The sequence below is a fragment of the Eschrichtius robustus genome, chromosome 10 (genome assembly GCF_028021215.1).
Source record: "Eschrichtius robustus isolate mEscRob2 chromosome 10, mEscRob2.pri, whole genome shotgun sequence".
NCBI lineage: Eukaryota > Metazoa > Chordata > Mammalia > Artiodactyla > Eschrichtiidae > Eschrichtius > Eschrichtius robustus.
In genome coordinates, this window is record NC_090833.1 from 2,209,691 (window position 1) to 2,230,279 (window position 20,589).

At 61.3% G+C, this 20,589-nt stretch overlaps 1 protein-coding gene across 1 annotated transcript in view; it reads left to right on the forward strand.

Annotated features, from left to right (window-relative positions):
• The first annotated feature begins 4,911 nt into the window (after nucleotides 1–4,911).
• Nucleotides 4,912–20,589, forward strand: part of ADAMTSL2 (ADAMTS like 2) — a 34,168-nt gene continuing 18,490 nt past the window's right edge. The window contains exons 1-9 of the mRNA XM_068552824.1: nucleotides 4,912–5,068; nucleotides 6,793–6,883; nucleotides 7,439–7,581; nucleotides 8,420–8,495; nucleotides 9,636–9,738; nucleotides 10,244–10,389; nucleotides 10,523–10,646; nucleotides 13,454–13,534; nucleotides 15,882–16,057. Of these exons, the coding sequence (XP_068408925.1) occupies nucleotides 6,794–6,883; nucleotides 7,439–7,581; nucleotides 8,420–8,495; nucleotides 9,636–9,738; nucleotides 10,244–10,389; nucleotides 10,523–10,646; nucleotides 13,454–13,534; nucleotides 15,882–16,057 (939 nt within the window). The 5' untranslated portion in view covers nucleotides 4,912–5,068; nucleotide 6,793. The remainder of the gene's footprint in view (nucleotides 5,069–6,792; nucleotides 6,884–7,438; nucleotides 7,582–8,419; nucleotides 8,496–9,635; nucleotides 9,739–10,243; nucleotides 10,390–10,522; nucleotides 10,647–13,453; nucleotides 13,535–15,881; nucleotides 16,058–20,589) is intronic.

The following is a 20,589-nucleotide window of genomic DNA, read 5'->3' on the forward strand; positions in this document are numbered from 1 at the left end:
CCCTCTGTGTAGGGACCCACTGAGGCCCTCCTGCCCCTGGTGGGAGGGGGTCTGGGTACTGATGCTCCTGATTCCTCCCTTGGGGTCCCCAGGCTGGAGTACCATCCGGGGCCTCTGCAACTGGGGTTGTGACAACATTCGTGTTGGCCTCAGCTAATGACTGAAAATGAGCAGCTCCAGCTGCCTCTGGGCCCCTGAACACCAGCCAGGTGAGCCAGGCGAGGGCCCCGCCCCTTCCTAGCTCTGGGGCCTTGGTGTGCCCTCTGTCCGGTGAGCCTCAGTCTCCTCATCCGCAAAATGGGGCAACCCGTCACTGTCTCATAGTGTCACGGAAGGCATAGGGACAGGCCCTGTGGCAGCGGAGGGGCTGTCCCGGCAGGAGGTGTGCCCCTCACAGCCGGGCTCAGCCTGCGCGCCTGGGCAGCCTGTGAAATCCAGGAGCTCAAGGACGCAGCTCCCGCCAGCCCCACTGCCCCTTGCCCGGCAGTGGTCTGTCCCTGGAGCTCCAGCGGCAGGCTTACTTCCCAGCCCTGAGAGGGCCTCCCGGGGCCCCGGGACGAGGCCTTCAGAGGCACCTCCTGCCTGTGCTTGATTCCTTATCACCAACCACCCCCCGCAATTTCTAGGGTCTTCAGGGGCCCTGGGGCCTTCCCTGATCCCTGATGTCTCCCTCCGAAACCCCCAGACCACCAGTGGACCAAGCAGTGGTCACAGCTCCCTGTGGGTCTGGAGTCTGGGGGCTTGCTGGAGCCCCTTGGGGTGGGGGAGCCCCGGCCGGCTTCTGGAGGTAGAGGGTGGGGTGGGGGTGGATGTGTGGCCCACCCAGGTCACACACCTGCTAGAGGTCCCAGAGCTGGGGGTGGCAGCCCGCCTCCCAGGCACTGTCCCGTTGAGCTAAGAGAAGGCGCTGGGGTGTTTGCTCCAGATTTGGGGACAAAGGAGCCTCTTTCTAAACACCCCAAGTCCCCCCACTTGAACCTCAAGACTTGGCCTAATAGAAAATGCCAGTGCTGAGAAAGAGGGAGGGGGAGAACTCTATTTTGTGCTCCGGCCTGCTGACCTCCAGTGGTCTGTGGGGGTGGGTCCTCCCTAACGGCCAGCCTGGGCCCAGAGCATCTGCCCGGGGAGCTCACGGGGAGGGACTGGCTGCTGGGCCTCCCTCTGGAGCCTGGTCCTCTTCCAGTCGCCGACCACCTCCAAACAGGCCACATCGTCCCTCAGTGGCCCACTCCCTGTTGGGTACAAGAGCTCTGCTGTCAGAAGGTGCCCAGGGTTGCCCCAGGCTCTGGGTGGGCAGCAGGACATCGGGGGACGGCGTAGAGGTCGTCACCCTCCAGGCCATGCTGGCCGGCCTCTGGGTGCCAGGGTTGAGGACCCACTTCACAGGGGCTCTGGCTCTGGTCCCCGTCTTTATGAGCTCTGTTTCAGACACTTGGCTGTACAGGACAGGGCCCAGCTCCCGGCGTGACTGTCCAACCACTGGGACCTCCCAAACTGGTCATCCCATGGCCCACTGCACCCCTCCCCCACCCGTCCCTTCCCTTCCCCAAGTGGGCTCCTCCCCTTCCGCCTTGTTTTCCCACGCTTCACCTCGCTTCCCCTCAGAAATGTGCCCAATTTCCTGTTTGCAAGCTCTTCAGACATCCAGAAAGCTCTGGTGGAAAGATAATCTCCTTCTGAAAAAACGTGTCCACAGCATCTCTAGCCAGGGTCACACAGAGAGTGACGGGGACACCTCACCGTCACCCCAAAGGACTGCCAGGCAAATCCACCCTTCCATGCACTGAGCACCTGGCTAGAGATGCTGGGCCCTGGCAGGTGCTAAGATACAGTGTGAACCAGGAGCAGCCCCCGCTCTGTGGGGTCACAGCCACAGGCCGGGGAAGATCCCGCTCAGTGCGAGAAGCCAGATCAAAGTGCTGGGCCACCTGGTGGGCTTCCTGGAGGAGGTGTCCTCAGAAAATCATCTGGAGGGCCAAGCACGTCCAGATGGGTGTGAAAGAAGGGCTCCAGAGAGGGGACAGCGGGAACCATGATGGGGGCTCCGAGGCATTTCTTTCAGTGACTCTCCAGGGAGCCCCGTGCATCATCAGAGCTGGGAGGCAGCAATTCCGAGGGCCGCTGGGTGACCTGTGGGGCTCAGTGCAAAACGGGGAGCCCCTTGTTCACCAAGCAGGACAAAACTTTCTCATTCCTCCAAGGGCCTCTCCCAAACAATAGGAGTGTTTTTATTTGCTGTTAACGTCGTGCTCCTTTGGGCATGGGGAGCTCGTGGATTGAGTGCCTGGGACCCCACCGGAGACTCCGTCTGATCCTGGCTCCCCAGAGGGCAGAGGGAAGTCCTGAGAGGTGCAGGGGGTAGGAGGTCCCCCAGCAGAAGCTCTGTCTCTCCATCACTCCATCACCCCATCCAGTGTCGCTCCGAGAACACGAATTCTAAGATAACACGATTAAACCTTCAACACGGTGACGGCAGAGCGTCGACCCCAGGCATGGCCTCTTCTGAGCCTGGGCTGCTCTTCCGGTCACCCACTGTGCTGCTGGTTAGAGCCTTCTTAGGTACTCTGGGTTCTGCCATCCAGGCCTGGCTGCGACCCCGTGAGGTGGGTCCCGAGGGCATCTAAGGCCCCGCCAGGAGGCCCAGCCTGACCAGTTCTCCAGAACTGACAGTGGCTCTGCGCTTGGCACTTGACGAGGCCTTCAGAGGCACCTCCTGCCTGTGCTTGATTCTTTATCACCAACCACCCCCCACAATTTCTAGGGTCTTCAGGGGCCCTGGGGCCTTCCCTGACCCCTGATGTCTCCCTCCGAAACCCCCAGACCACCAGTGGACCAAGCAGTGGTCACAGCTCCCTGTGGGTCTGGAGTCTGGGGGCTTGCTGGAGCCCCTTGGGGTGGGGGAGCCCCGGCCGGCTTCTGGAGGTAGAGGGTGGGGTGGGGGTGGACGTGTGGCCCGCCCAGGCCACACACCTGCTAGAGGTCCCAGAGCTGGGGGTGGCAGCCCGCCTCTCAGGCACTGTCCCTCTGAGCTAAGAGAAGGCGCTGGGGTGTTTGCGTCAGCTGGCTGTAGGGTCCCTCCCAAGGGAAACCGTTAGTCACCCTGGTGCTGGCTGGACGTGGACCCAGCAATGCCGGGAGAGCTTGGGAGTGTGCCCGGGGATGCAGAGCCCTGGCGCTTGGCGGGAGGGGCGGGGGTGGGGGCAGAGGACCCAGAGTGCGAGTGATCAGCAGTGTGTCTGTGAGGGGTCGGTGAGTGTGTGTGCCTGTGTGTGCATTAGCGTGTGCCCGTGTGTGTGCCTGTGAGGTTGTGTGTGTGCGTGCATGCGTGTGTGCACGTGCACCAGTGCCGCGTGACGGGTTCCATCGTGTCTGCGCTTCAGCATGCTGACCCCAGGGGGCAGCGTGGACCTGGGTTTGAGTCTTGGTTCCACCGAACAACTCAGGGGCCCCAGGGGGAAAATGAGATGGATGAGACCTGCCTCCCAGAGGGCCTGGGGAGGATGAACGTGATACAAGAACCTGCCAGATGGAGAGGATGTGCTCAGTAAGGACGCTGGGGTCCCTGATGTGCCGCTCACCAGACGTGTGACCCCGGGCACCACCCAGCAGTCTCGGAGCCTTAGTTCCTCCATCTGTAAAATGGGGAGAGCAAAGATGCTGACCTCCTAGCTCTCAGCACAGAGGAAGAACTCGATGCAGGGCAGCAGACGTTGTTGGTTTCAGGATCATCTCTGGTTGCTCTCCTCCCCGACCATTCCTGTTGGTGGCAGAATCTTCCCAGGGGTGGAATGATTCTCAGTCGCCCAGGGAGGCAACTGGAGGAGCTCGCCACAGTTCCTTCCGGCAGGGAGGGTGCAGGGAGGGGGAGGGCTTTCCAGGCGCCACTGGGAGCCATCTGCAGCACAGAGGCAGGGGGATGGATGAAATGGCTCAGGCCCGCCCCACTTCCACCCCCACCGTGTGGAGGTGCGGGGAGGGTGGGCTCCAAGGAGCCTGGTGTGTGGGGCGGGTGCCTGGCGTTGTTTCCGGGGCAACTTGCAATGTCTGGGGTCCCCCCTGGGTGCCCGGGGGCCGGAGTGCGTGCCGCTGGCTCCGTGCTCTGCTCCACGCTCTGACTCAGCAGGAACACAGGCTGGAGCCCCACGCCGGCCTGCCAGGGGCTGCCCAGCTGGCCCGCGCCCAGCCAGGCTGCTGTGCCCTGCCAAGCTGGTGCTGAACATCTGCAGAGTTCCGCACACCTCCCCCCCCACTGGCTCTGGCCATCCTAGCCGTCTGGTCCGCAGGCCGTGGGCACTTCTGTCCCTTCCCCGGAACCCTCGGCTGAGCCTTGCTGAGTCTCCCTCAGTCCCTCCGCCTGCTCAGGCCTCCGTTTCTCAGGAGAATCTCTCCAAGGCTGGCTGGGTGACCTCAGAGCATGGTGTCCCCTCTCGACCTCAGTCTCTCCGTCCGCAAAACGGAGCTATCGGATTGGATGCCTCATACACCCCAGACTCCATTCTGGGGAGTGGCAGAGACTGGGCCCCCTCTGGAAGAAGAAATCCGTCGGACCAAGCCTGGGGCTCGGCTTTGCCGCCGCCAACCTCCCCTGTGACACGGGGCCAGTGGGCACTCCGTCTGGACACCCGGACACGCAGTCCCGCGTTCTGGACCCGGGAAGGCGGCCTCCCTGCTCGTGGCCGCGGCAGCAGTCAGCAGGCAGCTGGGCCGGCCTGGCCGGGCTCCAGAGGCGCGGAGCGGGTTAAAGTGTGCGCCAGGCCGGCCGGCGGGCGGCGGGAGGGGGGGCAGCCTGGTGGGAAGTGTGAGTTCCTCCCTGTCTGCCTGACAGCTATAAAGGCCGCCGCGCCGCGGAGCTGCCGCTGGGCTGCGCGCCTCCCGGGAACCCCCTCTCGTGGGTGCTCTTTGAAGTGGAGGAGGGAGGCGGCGAGGGGGAGGAGAAGGAAGGGAGAGAGGCCCAGCCCGCAGCCCTCTGCGCCCCGAGGCTCCCCCCGCACCGCGCACCTGGCGCCGCCTGCCCGCAGCAGAGGCTCGGCCCCTTTCTTCCGAGGACAACCTGCTGACCCCCGGCCAGGTAGGCCTCCTCCCCACCGTCTCGCTTCCCACCGCAGCCCTGCCAGGGCACGAGATGCAGCCCCAAGTGCATGCATGCCATCCCCGGGCCCCTCGGGGAGCCGTTATGTAACAGGAGCAGGGCTGGTGGGGAGGGGTCCAGACCCTCCCGAGCGCGGGCGACGGGGGCCCCTCAGCTCCTAGCCTACCGCGCCTGAAGCCCTTGTTTGCACGGCAAGTCTCTCCCGCTGGCCGGTGGCTGTTTTTGGACCCCAGGGAGGGATGGATCCCGCGTGAGCCGGGCCCGGCCTGCAGCCAGCGGTGTCTGGGAGCCTTAATGAAAACCAAGTGTGCAGCCGGCTCAGCACCTGTCTTCAGCCTGCAGGCAGGAGCCGGGGCACAGACTGGCCAATGGGACGCCGAGGGGCCTCTGTGCCTGCAGGAGGCTGGGGGGTGCAGATGGAGGCCTGCGGGGGAGGGGCGGCAGCCGGCTGGAGCGGTGGCAGGCTGGATCTCAAGGGCTCCGGCTCCAGGCTCTGGGGTGTGCTGCTGCCTCGTCTGGGGCAGAGAGAGGGCAGAGACATTCTTGGGGTGTGAGGGTGTCATTGGCGTAACTCCTGAAATTTTGCAGGTGCTTGAGCTGTGAGGAAACGAGGGTTTGAAGGAGGAGAGAAGGGGGCAGATGTGGAGTTGGTTTCAGGGCTGGCAGGCGTGGGGGAGGGGGGACTTTCATGCCTTCTTTCCCTGGAATTAGTCCCTGAGTTTGCTCTGGGGTCTGGGGGCTGGTCGGCCACCTGGCTGTGTTGCTTTGGGTGAGTTGGCTCCCCTCCCTGGTTCCGGGCTCTAGGGGGATGGGCTTGATGGCTTCAGAAACTCCTCCAACCCTCTGGCAAGTGACACTCAGGACCTGAGACAAACCCTGGACAGAGGCCACTATAGGCCCCGCTCCTCCCTCTCAGGGACAGATAGGGGAGGCTGAGGGCCCAGGAGGCTGCAGGCTCCCCTTGATTTGACCCCTGGCAGGGAGGTCCAGGAGTGTTTTGGGCTGAGGGTGCTGACTTCTTGGGAGACAGCCCCGTGGTCCTCGGCCACCCTCACTCCAACACTCCAGAGGCACAAGCTGTGTGTCTTCTCTTGGGAAGGAGGCGGCACAGATGCCTGGGCTCTGCCCGGTGTCGGGTCCCTCAGGGCATGGGGAAGCTGTGTCCAGGGAGGGAGAGGGCCTGGCAGAGTCTGTGGCATCCATGGACCCCTCCAGCCGCTCCATGTAGCCGATGGGAAGGATCATTCTCCCATGTGGCCAGCAAGTGCCGAACAGATAAAAATCCCAAGGTGCTCTTGCTTGGGTCGGGTCTACCGGCCAAGGTAATGGATCGATCCTCAGCTCCTTCATCCAATGGATGCAGCCTGGGCCTATAGGTGTCCCTGGGTTTCTCTCCAGGCATTCTCCAGGCTGCTCAGTTATTCAGAGGCAAAGCGTGGCCCATGTCCCCAAATGCCCTCAGATCAGGTGGTGCAGGCTTAGCATGCACACCACCACCCTAGTGTCTCAAGCCCGTGCAGGCATCTCTAATCATTCATCGAGCCCTCCCAACAGGGCCACCAGACCGCCACTAGCAACCAATCCCAGATAACCTCAGGCCTCAGCACTGGGTGGGCTCCGGGAGCTTTTCCCCGAAGCGGACTCCAGCCAGCTGGAAGAGGAGCTGGACCTGGCCTGGCAGTGACTGTACCCTTGCTTCCTAGGATGGATGGCAGATGGCAGCTTTCGCGCTGGGCCTGGTCCCTGCTGGCTCTGGCACTTGTGGCTGGGGGTGCGTCGTCCACAGGGGCCATGGTGAGTGGGGAGCACAATCCTTCGCCCAGGTGGGCTGACGCTGAGGGCTGGGCGGCAGACATGGGGCAGGGGTCCGGGGGTCCTGGAGTGCCTTCCCAGATCCCCTCCCGCTCCCAGGAACGTGCCTTACAAGCCAGTCAGACCAGCCCCTGAGTGCGGGGCTCCGGCCACTCCAGAGTCCTTGCTGATTCGGCAGGACAGGGGCTGAGCGCTCACTTTCTGAGAGAAGCCCCGGAGTGTGGCATGTAGACGGGCGGGTTTGGGTCCTGCAGAACCCAGGCCGGGCCCCAGGCTGCTCGGGGGAAAGAAAGGATGGGTAGGTTCAGCCTCAGGATCCTGCCAAGCTCCCAGGATGTTCCAGATCCCCAGATCGGGCAGGACCTGAGGCCCACAGCTCCCTGGGAGGTCCCCCCGAGACCGCCCTGGAGACCTGAGCCCAGGCTTCGAGCAACCCACCCAGGGGGCTATGTCCTCCTGTCCAGGGCACGGGGACGGCAGGCCCGTCCGGCCAGGTGCTCCAGCCTCCTTCTAACTGTCGTGGGGCCTCTCACCCAGGACAACAGCCCAACATCCAACAGCCTGGAGGCGGGCACCGATGCCACCGCCTACTGGTGGGGAGAGTGGACCAAGTGGACGGCGTGTTCCCGCAGCTGCGGGGCTGGGGTGACGTCCCAGGAGCGGCACTGCCTGCAGCAGAGGTGCGGGGCTTGAGCGCGTGGCCCTGAGGGGCTGGCGTGAAAGTGGGGCCGCCTGCACGGGAAAGGGAGGCCTGGGAGGTGGGCAGAGGCTGAGGGGTGGGGGTGGGGGGTCTCGGGCTGGGAGGGGTCTTCAGTATGAGGCTGCACAGGCCAGGTGAGCAAGTCAGTCTTTTCATTGGCCTCCGTTGGGGACGTGGCTTCTGTTGGGTCCCAGGCAACAGAGTCCTGGGGTTCATCCTGCTCCGTTTCTAGGGCTCTTTCAAGGAGGGGTCAGGCCCACCCTGGGCTTCTCTTCTGAAGACCTGAGTTGAATAAACATGGGGAAAGCATAAGGTGCAGTGGTTACTGTTGGCCAGACCTGGGTTCAAATCTTGCCTCGGCCACTTCCTAGCTGTGTGACCTTGGGCAAGTCACTTAACCTCTCTGAGCATCAGTTTCCTCGTCTGTGGCGGGGAGATTATGCTCGAGCCCACCTGGCATTTCTGAGAATACAAGAGGCAGTGTGTGTGTATGCACTGCAGCACAGGGCCCACACGTGGTAAATGTTGTTATTTTATTACTAACTCCATGTCCTAAGACCCTCTGCTGTGTGCTGGGGATCGAGAGGTGAATTGGATCTCACCCCTCCCCCTAAGAAGGGGCTAAGAAACTCCCTCAAACTACCTGAATACCTGTGACATCAGAGGGCTCTGGCGGAGCAGCGGGGCTTGAGTGGGGAGGAAGGAGGCCTCGGTCAGAGGAGGCAGAGCAGGTTGGGGGCAGGGCGGTGGCGAAGCAGCCCAGACGCCGCCCAGGAGCAGAAGCAGGGTCAGGGCTGCAGCCCATGTCCTCCCGCCAGGAGGACGTCTGTCATGGGCGCTGGGAACCGGACCTGCACGGGCACGTCCAAGAGGTACCAGCTCTGCAGAGTGCAGGTGAGGCTCCGCCAGCGGGGACCCCCCCTCCCCCCTCCCCTCTCCCCCTCCCCCCTCCCCCTTCTCTGGCAGGTCTCAGGGCAGCTTCCTGGTGGCCCTGGGCCCTCTGGACACTCTGTCCTGGGCCTGGATGGTGAGGGCCCCCGGGCTCAGAACCCCCCTTCCTGCATCAAATCAAATCTGTGGTGCCCACCGCGGGCTGCGGGCACCTGAGGGGAAAAGGACCCGCTTCTGCTGGCGGAGCTCCAACACGACCTCAAGGTTTGGGGTCTACGGGCCCCTGCGCTCAGGGTGAACCCTGCTCCCGGTTCTCCCCGGGGGACTGAAGTCACCGGCTGCCGCCCCTGTGCGCCCGCCTCTGCTCTCTGCGCCCTCAGCACCCAAACCTTCTCTGTCAGTCGCATGCTGCACCGAGGTGGCCGGGTCTGGGCAGGAGGTGCCGACTCTGGCTCAGCCTCCGGTCACCTCTCGATGGGGCCAAAGCCAGTCTGAACCGGACCCCCGGGACGGGGACGGGGCAGAGAGATGATGCTGTGTGTCCCCACGTCCCTGCGTCCACGTGTCTGTGTGTCTGTGTGGGCACATGTGGGGAGTTAGGGGCTGGAGGGAGGTGAGCGGCCATGGCCTCTGTGCTGGCCTCGCCGGTCAGCTGCCCTCCTGAAGTGAGCTCGGGAGGGAGCCCTGGCCCAGTGCGGCTCCTGGCCACGGCGTGAGCAGCTGGGCCCCGCACAGGCCCCTCCCCTCTGCCCCATGGGCTCCTCTTCTGCGAAGTCAAGCCCACGCAGTCAATGCCCGTGTCCCAGGCACTGTGGCTATGGCTGCGGACAGGCAGATGGGCCCCTGCCCGAGGACGCGGGGCGAGTGGGGACCCCGCGCGAGCACAGCCGAGGCCGGTGTCCCTGCTGCTCTGTGTGCATCCGGGGAGAAGGCCAGGGTGGTGGGGCTGAAAGGATCCAGCCCAGAGCACAGGGAGGGCCAGCACACGTGGGTGCTGGAGGCCTGGTCCTCCCTCCCTCCGTCCAGAGAGCCCGAGAGACTGAGAGCGAGGGGGAGAGCCACTTCCTGCTCCGCCTGGACAAAAATGCTTTTGTCGGGCCGAGTCCCTCCCAGAGCCTCCCGCCCTGTCTTCCTGCTTCCCAGGAGTGTCCGCCGGACGGGAGGAGCTTCCGCGAGGAGCAGTGCATCTCCTTCAACTCCCGTGTGTACAACGGGCGGACGCACCAGTGGAAGCCACTCTATCCCGGTACTGTGGCCCTGGGCCACCCAGCAGGGAATTCTCTGGCAGGATCTGTACCTGACAGCCACCTCCTGGGGACTGTGGGAGGGAATGTCCTCGTCCAGTGGGTAGGCAGGTGGGGAAACAGGCCCAGAGGGAGGGGTCTTGTCGAAGGTCATAAGTAGTTCAGGCGGCGGTGTAAATGACTTGGCCTCTCCCGCTCACCGGGTAAGTGCAGGGTCCCCAGGACCACCGGCAGCCCAGGGCCATCAAGTCGGCTCAGACCTCCTGCAGAGGGGACACTGCCCCCCACTCACAGGGAGGCAGAGGCTGGACTTCCAGAGCCTGGGCTGGGCCAGATCACCTGCATCTTGGTCCGTTTCTGCCACTGAGACCCCGGGCAAGTTCTTTCCATTCTCCAGGCCTCTGTTTCCCCATCTGTACCTTGAAAGAAGTGCTGTCTCGGTGAGGGGGAGGGGAAGTCCCTGACTCTGGCCCCCCAGCTGCCCTGAGACCCTGTCTCCCCCATCAGATGACTACGTACACATCTCCAGCAAGCCGTGCGACCTGCACTGCACCACCGCGGATGGCCAGCGGCAGCTCATGGTCCCCGCCCGCGACGGCACGTCCTGCAAGCTTGCCGACCTGCGAGGGGTCTGCGTGTCTGGAAAATGTGAGGTTGTTCAACATTGTAGCAGAAGTACCACCGGTCTCCTTGCGCCGGCCGCCCGCCTGTCCGCCCAGGCAGTGGCGGCCCCGGGGCCCGGGCCTCAGCGCCCTCCCAGCAGCCTCTCCACCTCCCTTCCTGCAGCCCATCGGCTGTGATGGCGTGCTCTTCTCCACCCACACGCTGGACAAGTGTGGCGTCTGCCAGGGGGACGGAAGCAGCTGCACCCACGTGACAGGCAACTACCGCAAGGGGAACGCCCACCTGGGTAAGAGCCCCTGCTGCTCTGGGTCCAGGGCCCGTGGGATCCCGCTGCCGGCTGCTAAGTGACTGCGCAGGGTCCTTCCCCTCCTGGGGCCCCCCGATCCTCCACCCAGGCCCAGCAGGGCTGGCCAGTGGCTCTGTAAGGCCCCCATGGGCTATAGGAAGTGGAGCAGCTCTGGGTTGAGCCCCTGCTGGATACCAGGTGCCGCAGTGCTCACGGGGCTTGGGGACCCCATTTGACCTAAGCACAGCTTCCAGGGAGATGTTAATACCAGTCTTAAAAGGGGGAAACTGAGGCACACGTTCCATCCTCACCGCTGATATGAGATTGAGGTCTGGGCACACAGAGTCTGGGGCCTAAGCTCCCAAACCCGAGTTTCAAGGGCTGAAGGGGTGCCCAGGCTCCCGCCAGCTCCGGGCCAACCGCAGCACAGAGCCAGCCCCTTTCTTCCCCAGGCAGCGGCTTGTCAGTTTTCACGGCTGTGCCCATTTGGCTTCATGTTTGCATGCAGCTCTGGTCCAGACCTCCTGAGGGTTGGGGGAGGGATGGGCAGGGGGGTCTGTGCATGCGATAGGACTTTGCACTTTTGGAAGGATGTTGCTTATAATACTCAGTCTTGAACTGAATACATTCCTGGGTCTCAGTTAACGCTTGTGGGATTAAACTGGGTTATCACAGCCTCCAGACTGGGAAAGGTAGGGCAGCTTGAAACCCATTTAACAGATGGGGAAACTGAGGCCCAGGGCGGGACTTGCCGGCTCGAGGTCCCCCAGTGAGGCCAGGCGCGTCTGGACTTGAACCAACCCCTTGAGAGCCCCCAAGGACCTGGCTGTCGGGACCCCCACGTGTCCTGGAGGTGGAGGGGATGGACAATTTCAGAGTTAGAGTTAGGGCTTGGACGAGGGACCCAGGGATGGACATGCCGACTGAGGAGAGGCAGGGTAAGGAAAGGAGGGGAGTCTTTAGCGGAAGCCCAGCCGGACAGGGGTCTGAATAAGGCATGGCGAGCACAGTGGGCAGAGGCCTCGCTATGGGAGGGGCACGGGCAAAGACATCACGCCTTTCCTCCCTTCCTTTCACAAACCTGCTTTTGGGACCTTCCACCAGATCCTGGGATGTGGAGCTGGCAGAGGCAGTGTTCAGAGGGTGCGTCTCTTTCTGAGCGCCTCCTGGGTGCCAGGCGCTGCAGTAAGGTTCATGCCCGCATGGAGCGCTCAGCTTGGGGGCCAGGGGCTGACCCTTAACCAAGCCCACCTATAACTCTACCAAGTGCTTTCTGTGCACGGAGCCAAGTGCAGCACGGTTAACTCGCTTCCAGCTCTCGACTCCGGGCAGGGACTACCACTGTTGTCATTTTACAGATGTGGAAACAGAGAGGTTAAGAAACGAGGTTAAAGTCACATAGCCAGACGAGGCAGAGGTGGGTGTGAACCCAGACAGCCTGCTCCCGGGTCTGTGGTCCTAAGCACTGACCCACAAGCTCCCCTGGTAGATATGTGCGTGGTAGCTATGGTGAAGAATCTCGGAGCTGGTTGCCAATTTAAAAATTAACACATATAAACCTTCATTTAAGTAAATGATATTTAAGCAAAGTCATCATTTCCTAATCGTTTTGCCTCTATAACTATTGTGTCTGTCAGCTGGAAATACTAGGGCAGCAGGTAAACGACTGTGTCCCTTTTCCCGACTCTGCACCCAGCGACGCAAGCTGGCAGCTTGAAATCGGCCACAGTGGGTGGAAGCGCTTGTACTCCGGAAATCGGCCGATACTGCAGGTCACAGCTGCTCCTGCCCTCCTGCCAAGAGAGCCAGTGGTTAAGCATTTAGGGGCACCCCGCTGGCCGGAAGGACCAGCTCAGGATCTTCAGGGGGCCGTAAAGGGGGGCGGCCGGCAGGAGCGGCTCACCCGGCAGGCGGGCCCACGTGCCCCTCGGGTGACTTGAGCATCAGCCCCAGCAAACCTGATTCGAGAACCCCCTTGCCATCTTCTCCCGGAAGGCTTTTCATTCTGAGGGCTTTAAAAAAAAATCTCGCCTCCTTCTCCCAGCAAACCCTCTACCACCTGCTGGCAGCACGGTCCCTTCGTCAGACCTCCGCCCCCCAAGACCCTTGGTCCCTATGTTGGGGGCTCTGTGAGGGTCTCCGTGGCTGCCGCCCCACCTGACTGGGGCCGTCGATGACAGGCCCTGAGCTGGGGCCTCGTACTTTCTCATTTACACCTTTGAATGTAGCAAGCCTTTAAAATCAACGTGATGGTACGACAACGTGGGTTTCTAAAATAACACCAGTGACGACACCCTCAGGGCCAGGCTCTGTGCTACCCAGAATCTCCTCCGTCATCTGGAGTGGGGGCCGTCATCCCTGTACAGGCGAGAAAACCGAGGCCCAAGTGCTCCAGCAGCCTGCTCAGGGTCACCTTGGTGATAGTGGCAGAGCAGGACCCAAGTATGTTGACTCCACCAGACGTACAGTCCCCGTGGCCTGTGGTGTGCCTCGGGAGGAACAGGGCAGGTACCAGGGAGCGTCACCCACAGCCTTGGTAGGAAAGTGTCTCGGAACCGGGTAATGCTGGGGCCGTGCCAGAGCGGCGGGTCAGCCCTCCCGTGGCAGGGCGTGTTCCGGCAGGTCTTGGACTTGCCTCTCGGGCCCCAGGTGCCCAGCTCTGGAAGCGGGGAGGGGCTGCCCTTAGACACTGCCCCTCACACACCGGGAGTGCAGGACGGTGGTGACTGCGATCCAGAGTCGCCTTTCCAATCGAGAGGCGGTGGCCACAGCCGACCTGCTGCTCACCGTCGTTCCGTCTCCCCCAGGTTACTCTCTGGTGACCCACATCCCGGCCGGCGCCCGAGACATCCAGATCGTGGAGCGGAAGAAGTCTGCGGACGTCCTAGGTGTGTATGTGGGGCCTGGGTGGCTTCACAGGGGCTTATGGCTTTGCATGGGGTGAAATGTGTGGGTTATGTGTGGACAGGGGACACTTGACCTTGGGTCCCTTCTTGCAGGAGAGGGATGGCCCCAGAAGCCAGAGCTTGACCCGGGTGCATGTGTGTAGCATGTGGCGGGGTGGGGGGGTCTTAGGGAAGCTGACCTCACCCCCATGTGTGCAGAGGTCTTGCACTCAGAGTTGCTTAATAATGGAGGGGGTCATGACTCAGGTAGCGAGTTCCCTGTCCCTGGAGGGCCAGGCACAGGCAAAAGCTGGAGGTGCTGGCGGTGGCCTCTCTGCTCCCCCTGCTGCCCCCCCCCGCCCAGGTCCGAGGAGTGAGACTCTGGGGCTGAGAAGATTGAGGCAGAGCGAGAAGGAGTAGGAGGCCAGTCTGAGGCCAAGGGTGACGAGAAGCAGGGGTGGGGTTCAAACTCCCATCTGGGGCCCCCGAGTTGATGTTTTGGCCACTGGGCTGTCTCTGGTGGGAAGCTGGATTCAGTAGGGGTCCTTGACTTGAGGATTCTGGCGTCATTTGCACGGTGGCTGAGGCGGTGAGGCCCCATGTTGGTGACAATTTCTGGAAGGGCTCCCTGTGTAGTGGGAAGTTGGCGGGGCAAGGCACCTTGTCTGCACCCCGGAGGGAGCCCCTTCTGGCCGAGGAGGGCAGGTACTGACATCTGTGAGCCGATCTGCACAGGGCAGGTGGGGGACCCGAGCAGGGCTCACCTCCCTCCTTCTCAGGGCAACTTCTCGGGGGCCAGGGCTGGTGGGGCGCGACCACCACCCTTCTAAGGGGACGCTGGGGTGGATGGTGGGTCTTTGCTAAAGGTCCTCAAGGTTGAACCCAGCACGGGCTCTCAGCCCTTCAGGCCCCGGGGCCCCAGTGCCTGGGGCCCTGAGCTCCAGCCCCCAGCCGGCGGGTCTGCACGCTCCAGGCCCCAGCCCCTGTGGCCCGAGCACGGGGGCCAGGCCTCTGCCAGGCCGGTTGCTCTGTGGCCCGCTGGGAGGGTGGTGAGGCCAGGAAACACCGTGTTCCCAGAGCTGGCTGCAAAGCCATCGTTCTTGAAACAGACGCGTGGAAATACCAAGGGCGGCCTCAGAGCACTGGGAAAGCCGCAGGAAGGAAGGTCATTACTGTCAGGAAACAGGTTTTGGACGCGGGCCGGGGATTTAACCCTGTGCACAAACCCAGCCCCTACGTGTCCCCCTCGCCCAGCTCCGGCTCTTATCCCCGTTATTTTTCAACGTTGCCACACGGAGGGTGTTTTTCCAGCAGACGCGTCCTGCTTGTTGCATCTGCCTGATAATAAATTAACCGCCCGTCTCCTCTGCTCGGAGTTGCATCAGGAGCTTTGGAAGCTGAACTCTTCCCCACCTTCGGGCCAGTTCCTGGAACGGGCTCGAAAGAAACCCTCTGGAAGACACACTGTCCCCGAGGTGGAGCCCCGCCCCCCGGCCCCGGGGCCCCCAGGGAGGGGGACAGATGTCCCAGCCCATTGCGGGGGGCTGCATGTGTGTTCCCGCTGTCTGGGCGTCATCTCGCTCCAGTTCTGGGAGTGGATGTCTCTCTGAAGCCCTTGGTTCCACGTGTCCACCGGCACCCTGCCTCAGAGAGGGGCTGACTGGGAGCCATACCGGGGAGAATGGGCCGATCCGGCAAGTGGTCAGCCGGGTCCCCCGGTCTGGGCAGCAGAATGTCACGCTCCCAGCGAGAGCACGGAACTGGTCAGCTTGGGGTGGTCAGGTAGGGCCCGCTGGGGCCGCTGGGACAGGGCTGCAGGGTCGCTCAGCGTGGGCCCTGGCGGGGCACTGCGGTCCCCTCCCATGTCGGGGGAGGGGAAGCTGGGGGTGCCAACTCACCCTGGCTCACATGGGGAAGTCTGCAGCAGAGCCAGGCAGGGTGGCCCGGCCCCAACCTGCCGGACACCTGCTGTCCAGCGTGTGTCTCGACCTGGCCGCTTGGTCCCTACGTTCTTCATCACCTCTCAGCCCCAGCCCCTTCGGAGGCGGCCGGAACGGCAGGACCACGTGGGCCCTGGGCCAGCCATCTTCAGTGGTCCAGACAAGCCCTTGTTTATTTTAGGCTGATAGGAAGGAGGACCCACGTCTCCCTGGCCAGGGCCACATGCCGTGCGCAAACAGAGCGTCCCACTCCCACGACGTGGAGTCTCCTGTCTTTGGGTGTTTGGGGAGGGTCACGGGGATCCACAGGCCGGCCAGAGGCCCCGAGCGCGAGGTCCTGCCCCTCCCTGCCCCTCCATCCCCGCTCCGGCCGCTCCGGCTCAGGTGACCAGGCAGCTGTGCCCTTTCAGCTCTTGCAGATGAAGCCGGCTACTACTTCTTCAATGGCAACTTCAAGGTGGACAGCCCCAAGAACTTCAACATCGCCGGCACCGTGGTCAAGTACCGGCGGCCCATGGACGTGTACGAGACGGGGATCGAATACATCGTGGCGCAGGGGCCCACCAACCAGGGCCTGAACGTCATGGTGCGTGGGCCGCGGCTCCGGGGCTTCCCCAGAAGCCGGCAGCAGGCGGGGGCCTCCGGGCCAGCGACTCCGCGCAGCTCGGGGTGGGCCTCATTCCTTCAGTCCCTCGTTCACTCACTGAGTCACTCCCTCATCCCAGCCCTCACTCAGATTTTCATTCCTTCACTAGTCTCCCATTTACTCATTAATTCATTTACCTGTTCACTTGCTCACCCAAGCACCGGCTCGCTCACCCTCTCACTTGTGTGAACCTCCTCTCCTTCTCCTCCCTCCCCTCCCTCCTCTCTCCCCTCCCTCCCTCCTTCCTTCCTTCCTTCCTTCCTTCCTTCCTTCCTTCCTTCCTTCCTTCCTTCCTTCCTTCCTTCCTTCCTTCCCTCTGTTAGCACCCCTGGAGGATGTGCACAGCAGGAGGTTCTGTGCAGGGCATCAGGAACTGTGTGGGGAGATGAGGACAGAAGGCTGGATGGGGTATAGGGATGCAGGACCCACTCCACACTCCACAGTTGGGGGTTCAAGCCCCCCATGGAGTTCCCTACCCTCGGCCCCATGACACTGTGGCATTCCCGCCAGGTCCTTGATGCTGAGGGACCATGGAGGTGCTTGTCATGGCCGTCCCCCTGACGCTGCACCCAGGATGCTCATGGCTTCTGGGGGGGGAGTGCATGGGACATGAGTAGAGGGCAAGAGAGTTTGGCTTGTTATGGCCAGCTTGCCGGGACTTTTCCCGTGGCTACTGTCTAGAAATGAATGGCATTGCCGCTTGGTGCCCCAGATCTGAAAATGCAGAGGAATTATCACTGAAATCAGGTGATGTCAAGAGGCTCTTGGAGGCCTGCCGGCTTTCATGGAGGCTGAGGGATACGGTGGGGACAGAGCCCACCCACCTGACCAATGCCAGAGGCTGGCCCATGGCAGGTGGCAAAGACGTTCTATCTCTCACCCGGTTGTTCCGTGCCCCTCCCAGGGTGGGCGCCCCATAGTGTGCATTAACAGGTGATCCAGAGACCTTCACATGTTATGTCTCCTCCATTGATCCAACCACGCGTGTCTTCTCCAGACCTCCTCATCCCCGATCTTAAAGTCTTTTCCATCCAGGCTCCTGACCAAGCGGCCAAGCCAAGTGCACTGCCCACGAGTCAGTATTTATTCTTACTTAGGGCCACTCTGCCTGCCAAACAAATTGGGTGGCCACCTTACATGTACTGCCTGAAGCCCTCTGGGAGGATTTTCCTTCACAGCAACTTTTCAGAGCTACCCTGAATCAGACCCCATTTTCAGCTCGCACCCCCAGACCAAGCTGACCCAGCTCAGAGTCAAGTTTTGCCATTTTGCTCCTCTCCGTCTTCATCCTAAGGGTACACGGTGCAGCCGTAGCTGTGAGCTAAGAGTCTTGGATGCTGGGAGATTGGGTCACCTGCTGATGAGCTTTCCGTCCCTCTAGCCCTGGATTGCTGCTGGGCCCTCCTGACCCCATAACTTAACGGAGTTGAGAGGCCCCATATTATAATGTTCGGCTCCGGCTGTGTGGGTCACTTGATGTCCTGTGGTCAAAGGGTCATCTCTAGTAGGGCCTGATAGCATACCAGGAGCTTTTTTCAAATAACGTCTATTTATTTTAGGTGATATGGCCTTCCTCTAGATTACTAGGGGTCTACGTTATCATTTTCTTAGCAAAGTTTGCCAGAAACTCCACAGTCCATCTTTCCCCACCACAGACACCTTTATTACTGCAGGGGCTGCTGGGTATTACAGCCCAGGTGGTGGGCTGCTTGCACCACAGCCTGGACCTCCTGCAGAGCCCTTTCTCCTCAGGACCCCACTCAAGGCAAATCCAGTATATGGATTGGACCAATATTCCCTGATGTGGAATATGTTGTGTCCAAAATTCTTCACGATTGGGGGGATGAGATATGATAAGTTTCCCTTTATTTTCAAGGAGATGTCTTGTCCTGCCCTAGACTACTGGACCCTGAGATTTTCACTCATGTGGGGCCAGTCTTCACAGGGGTTAATCTCCGATCCTCTGGAATACGTATGTTTTACCAAGGCCTCCTGTGCCCCTTCCTGCTCATCAGGTCTGATAAACATGATGTCGTCGATGTAGAGGACCAATGTCATGTTCTGTAGGATGGTCCAGACCCGTTTGTACTGTGTTATGACGGGAAGCGGGAGAGTCACCATAGCCCTGGGTCAGAACTGTAAATGTGTGAAACAGAGCTGCTTCTGCTTCTCCCTCCTGATGGGAGTAGAAAAGAATTTGCCAGATGGATGGCCACATATGGTCAACCTGAGGGCATGTTAATCTGCTCTAGAAAAGATGCCACATCAGTCCCAAAGCTGCAACTGGGGCTACTGCTCGGTTGAGCTTGCAGGAATTCACTGCCACACTCCTGGATCTGTCTTGCTTTTGTAGGGGTCAAACTGTGGAATTAAATGGGGGCTATGATGGGATCAGCACCCCTGCATCCTTTAGGTCTTTGAGCGGCACTAATCTCTGTGTTTTCCCCCCAGGATGCAATATGGTTTCTGATTTACTCCCCGCCCAGGTCAAGGAGCCAACAGGAGAGCTCTGCTGACTCCCAGTTATGCGTTTGGGGGCTGGGTGAGCCTTGGATCCAGCGGGTAGACTGTCAACCAGACCTGGGCCTTGTTTGGGCCATTACTTGTCATCCACGTGCTCTCACCGTAACGGGGACAGTAATGATGCTTTGGGTCCCTGGTTAACAGTGACAACGTGAACCCTGGTCCCACAATGTCTACCCGTTTCTCCACTGAGCAGCTCACCAAGTAAACAGCTGTGGGCTCTTTGGCAGAAGAACTGGGGGAGTCATGACCATATCAACTAGTTGGGGATCCTTCTTCCCGGGGATCTGGCTGTTCCATCCTTCAGCAGATTCTGGGTCTAAAAAGTGGTCCAGGAAACTGGGCAGGGACAGTTACTTTTACGTGGCAGCTGCCCTCTGCTTCGTGATCATCCACCCTCGATTTCTTCTGATCATACAGATTGAGAAGAACCTTTTCTGGGCCCATGCGTTTGTCCCCTAGGAGTCCTTTGTTCTATCAGCCGTGTCCAAAGGCGGCTCAAGCTCCCTGGCTACCGTGTCAACCTCATTGCTTGTTACGGTACCTGAGCCCCCTTGTTCTGGCTATCATGGACAGTTCAGCTCTGTACTCGCATCTCCTGCCTCCAGCCCTGGCCTATGAGGGCACCCGACACCATCCCTCTAGGTGTCCCGCTGAGTGGTGTCGGTGACTCTTCACCATTACGCTTCCTTTCACTGTGGCGGCCGGAATGTCCTCCAGGTGATCCTGCAGAAAATAGTCACCTGGCGGCTTTTCCAGCCTTTTCCTCCCTCTTCCGTCGTCCGCTGTGGTGGTGCCAGCACGGGTCCTCCCCTCAGTGTCGGCCTCACCTTCTCCGGGGTGCTTGCGAACGTGGTCCCTCCTCCATCCTGAGCCAGGGCTCCCATAGGAGAGACTCCCCCCATCCAGGCTCAGCTTCTGCTGTCCGCCGCGGCTGGTTCTGCAGGGTCATTGCCGACGGCCCCTTCTCCCCCGAGCAGCCCCAGGGCTCCCCTGAGTAGGTGAAGAGGGCACTTAACGTGAGCCATCAGCCAGGTGGCCCGGGGAGGAGGTGGGCAAGGGCCTCAGGGAGGCAGAGGTCGCCGTACCATCTTCAGGCGAGGGCCAGGTGCTGGCCTTAACAGCGAGGAATGGCCACTTTTTAGGCTCAAAGATTCAGGGGAATCTGAGATTTCAAAATTTTTAAGCAGACTGGCTCAGACCCCCACGCCCCAAGTCTCCTCCCGGTCGGGCTCTTGGCGAGGTGGCGAAGCCAACACGGCCCGGCTCTCTGACTCTCTTCTACCTTTTCTGGCCCTGCTGGAGGACATGCGAGTCTCTGTGTAACACCTAGGAGGCCCTCTGGCTTGGCCTTAGGTTGGATGTTTGGTGGTGATGTCACCCTAGCCTTTCACTGTCTATCTCCAAAGTGCCACATTCTGTAGACCTTTCTCCTTTCTCAAGGGACACCCCAAGCCCGGCCAACTCCCAACACTTGAGACATGGCACCCAAAGCGCATTTTCTTCCTCTGATGTCTCATTCCAGCCTGCCACCTGGGGGGATCTCAGGGGTCCATGCACCACCAGGGAGGGCTCGTGTCACCCCTGCTGGCGGGGGATCCTGCCCAAACTCCCATTTGAGGGCTGCTTCCTGAGGCTTCTGACACCAGCTGACTTAGGCGGCATCCTTGGAAGGACCCACGAGCACTCAGCGGGGGGAGCAGGACAGGCAGGGGAAAAAGCCGGGGGGCGATGCAGTCTCCACAGAAGCCTCAGCCCATCCCCCAGTCAGCTCTGATGCTGGGATGGTCCTCAGGGGCCTGGGCCCTGGCACTTCTGCTCGGCCGGCGGTGGGGGGGTCTGGGGGGAAGGTGGTGGAGACAGTGCACTCTTATTGCTTGGGATTTCCGGCACGTGGTGCTAGTAAAATGCAGGTTGGGTTTTAATTGGTTTTCTTACCTTTAAAACAT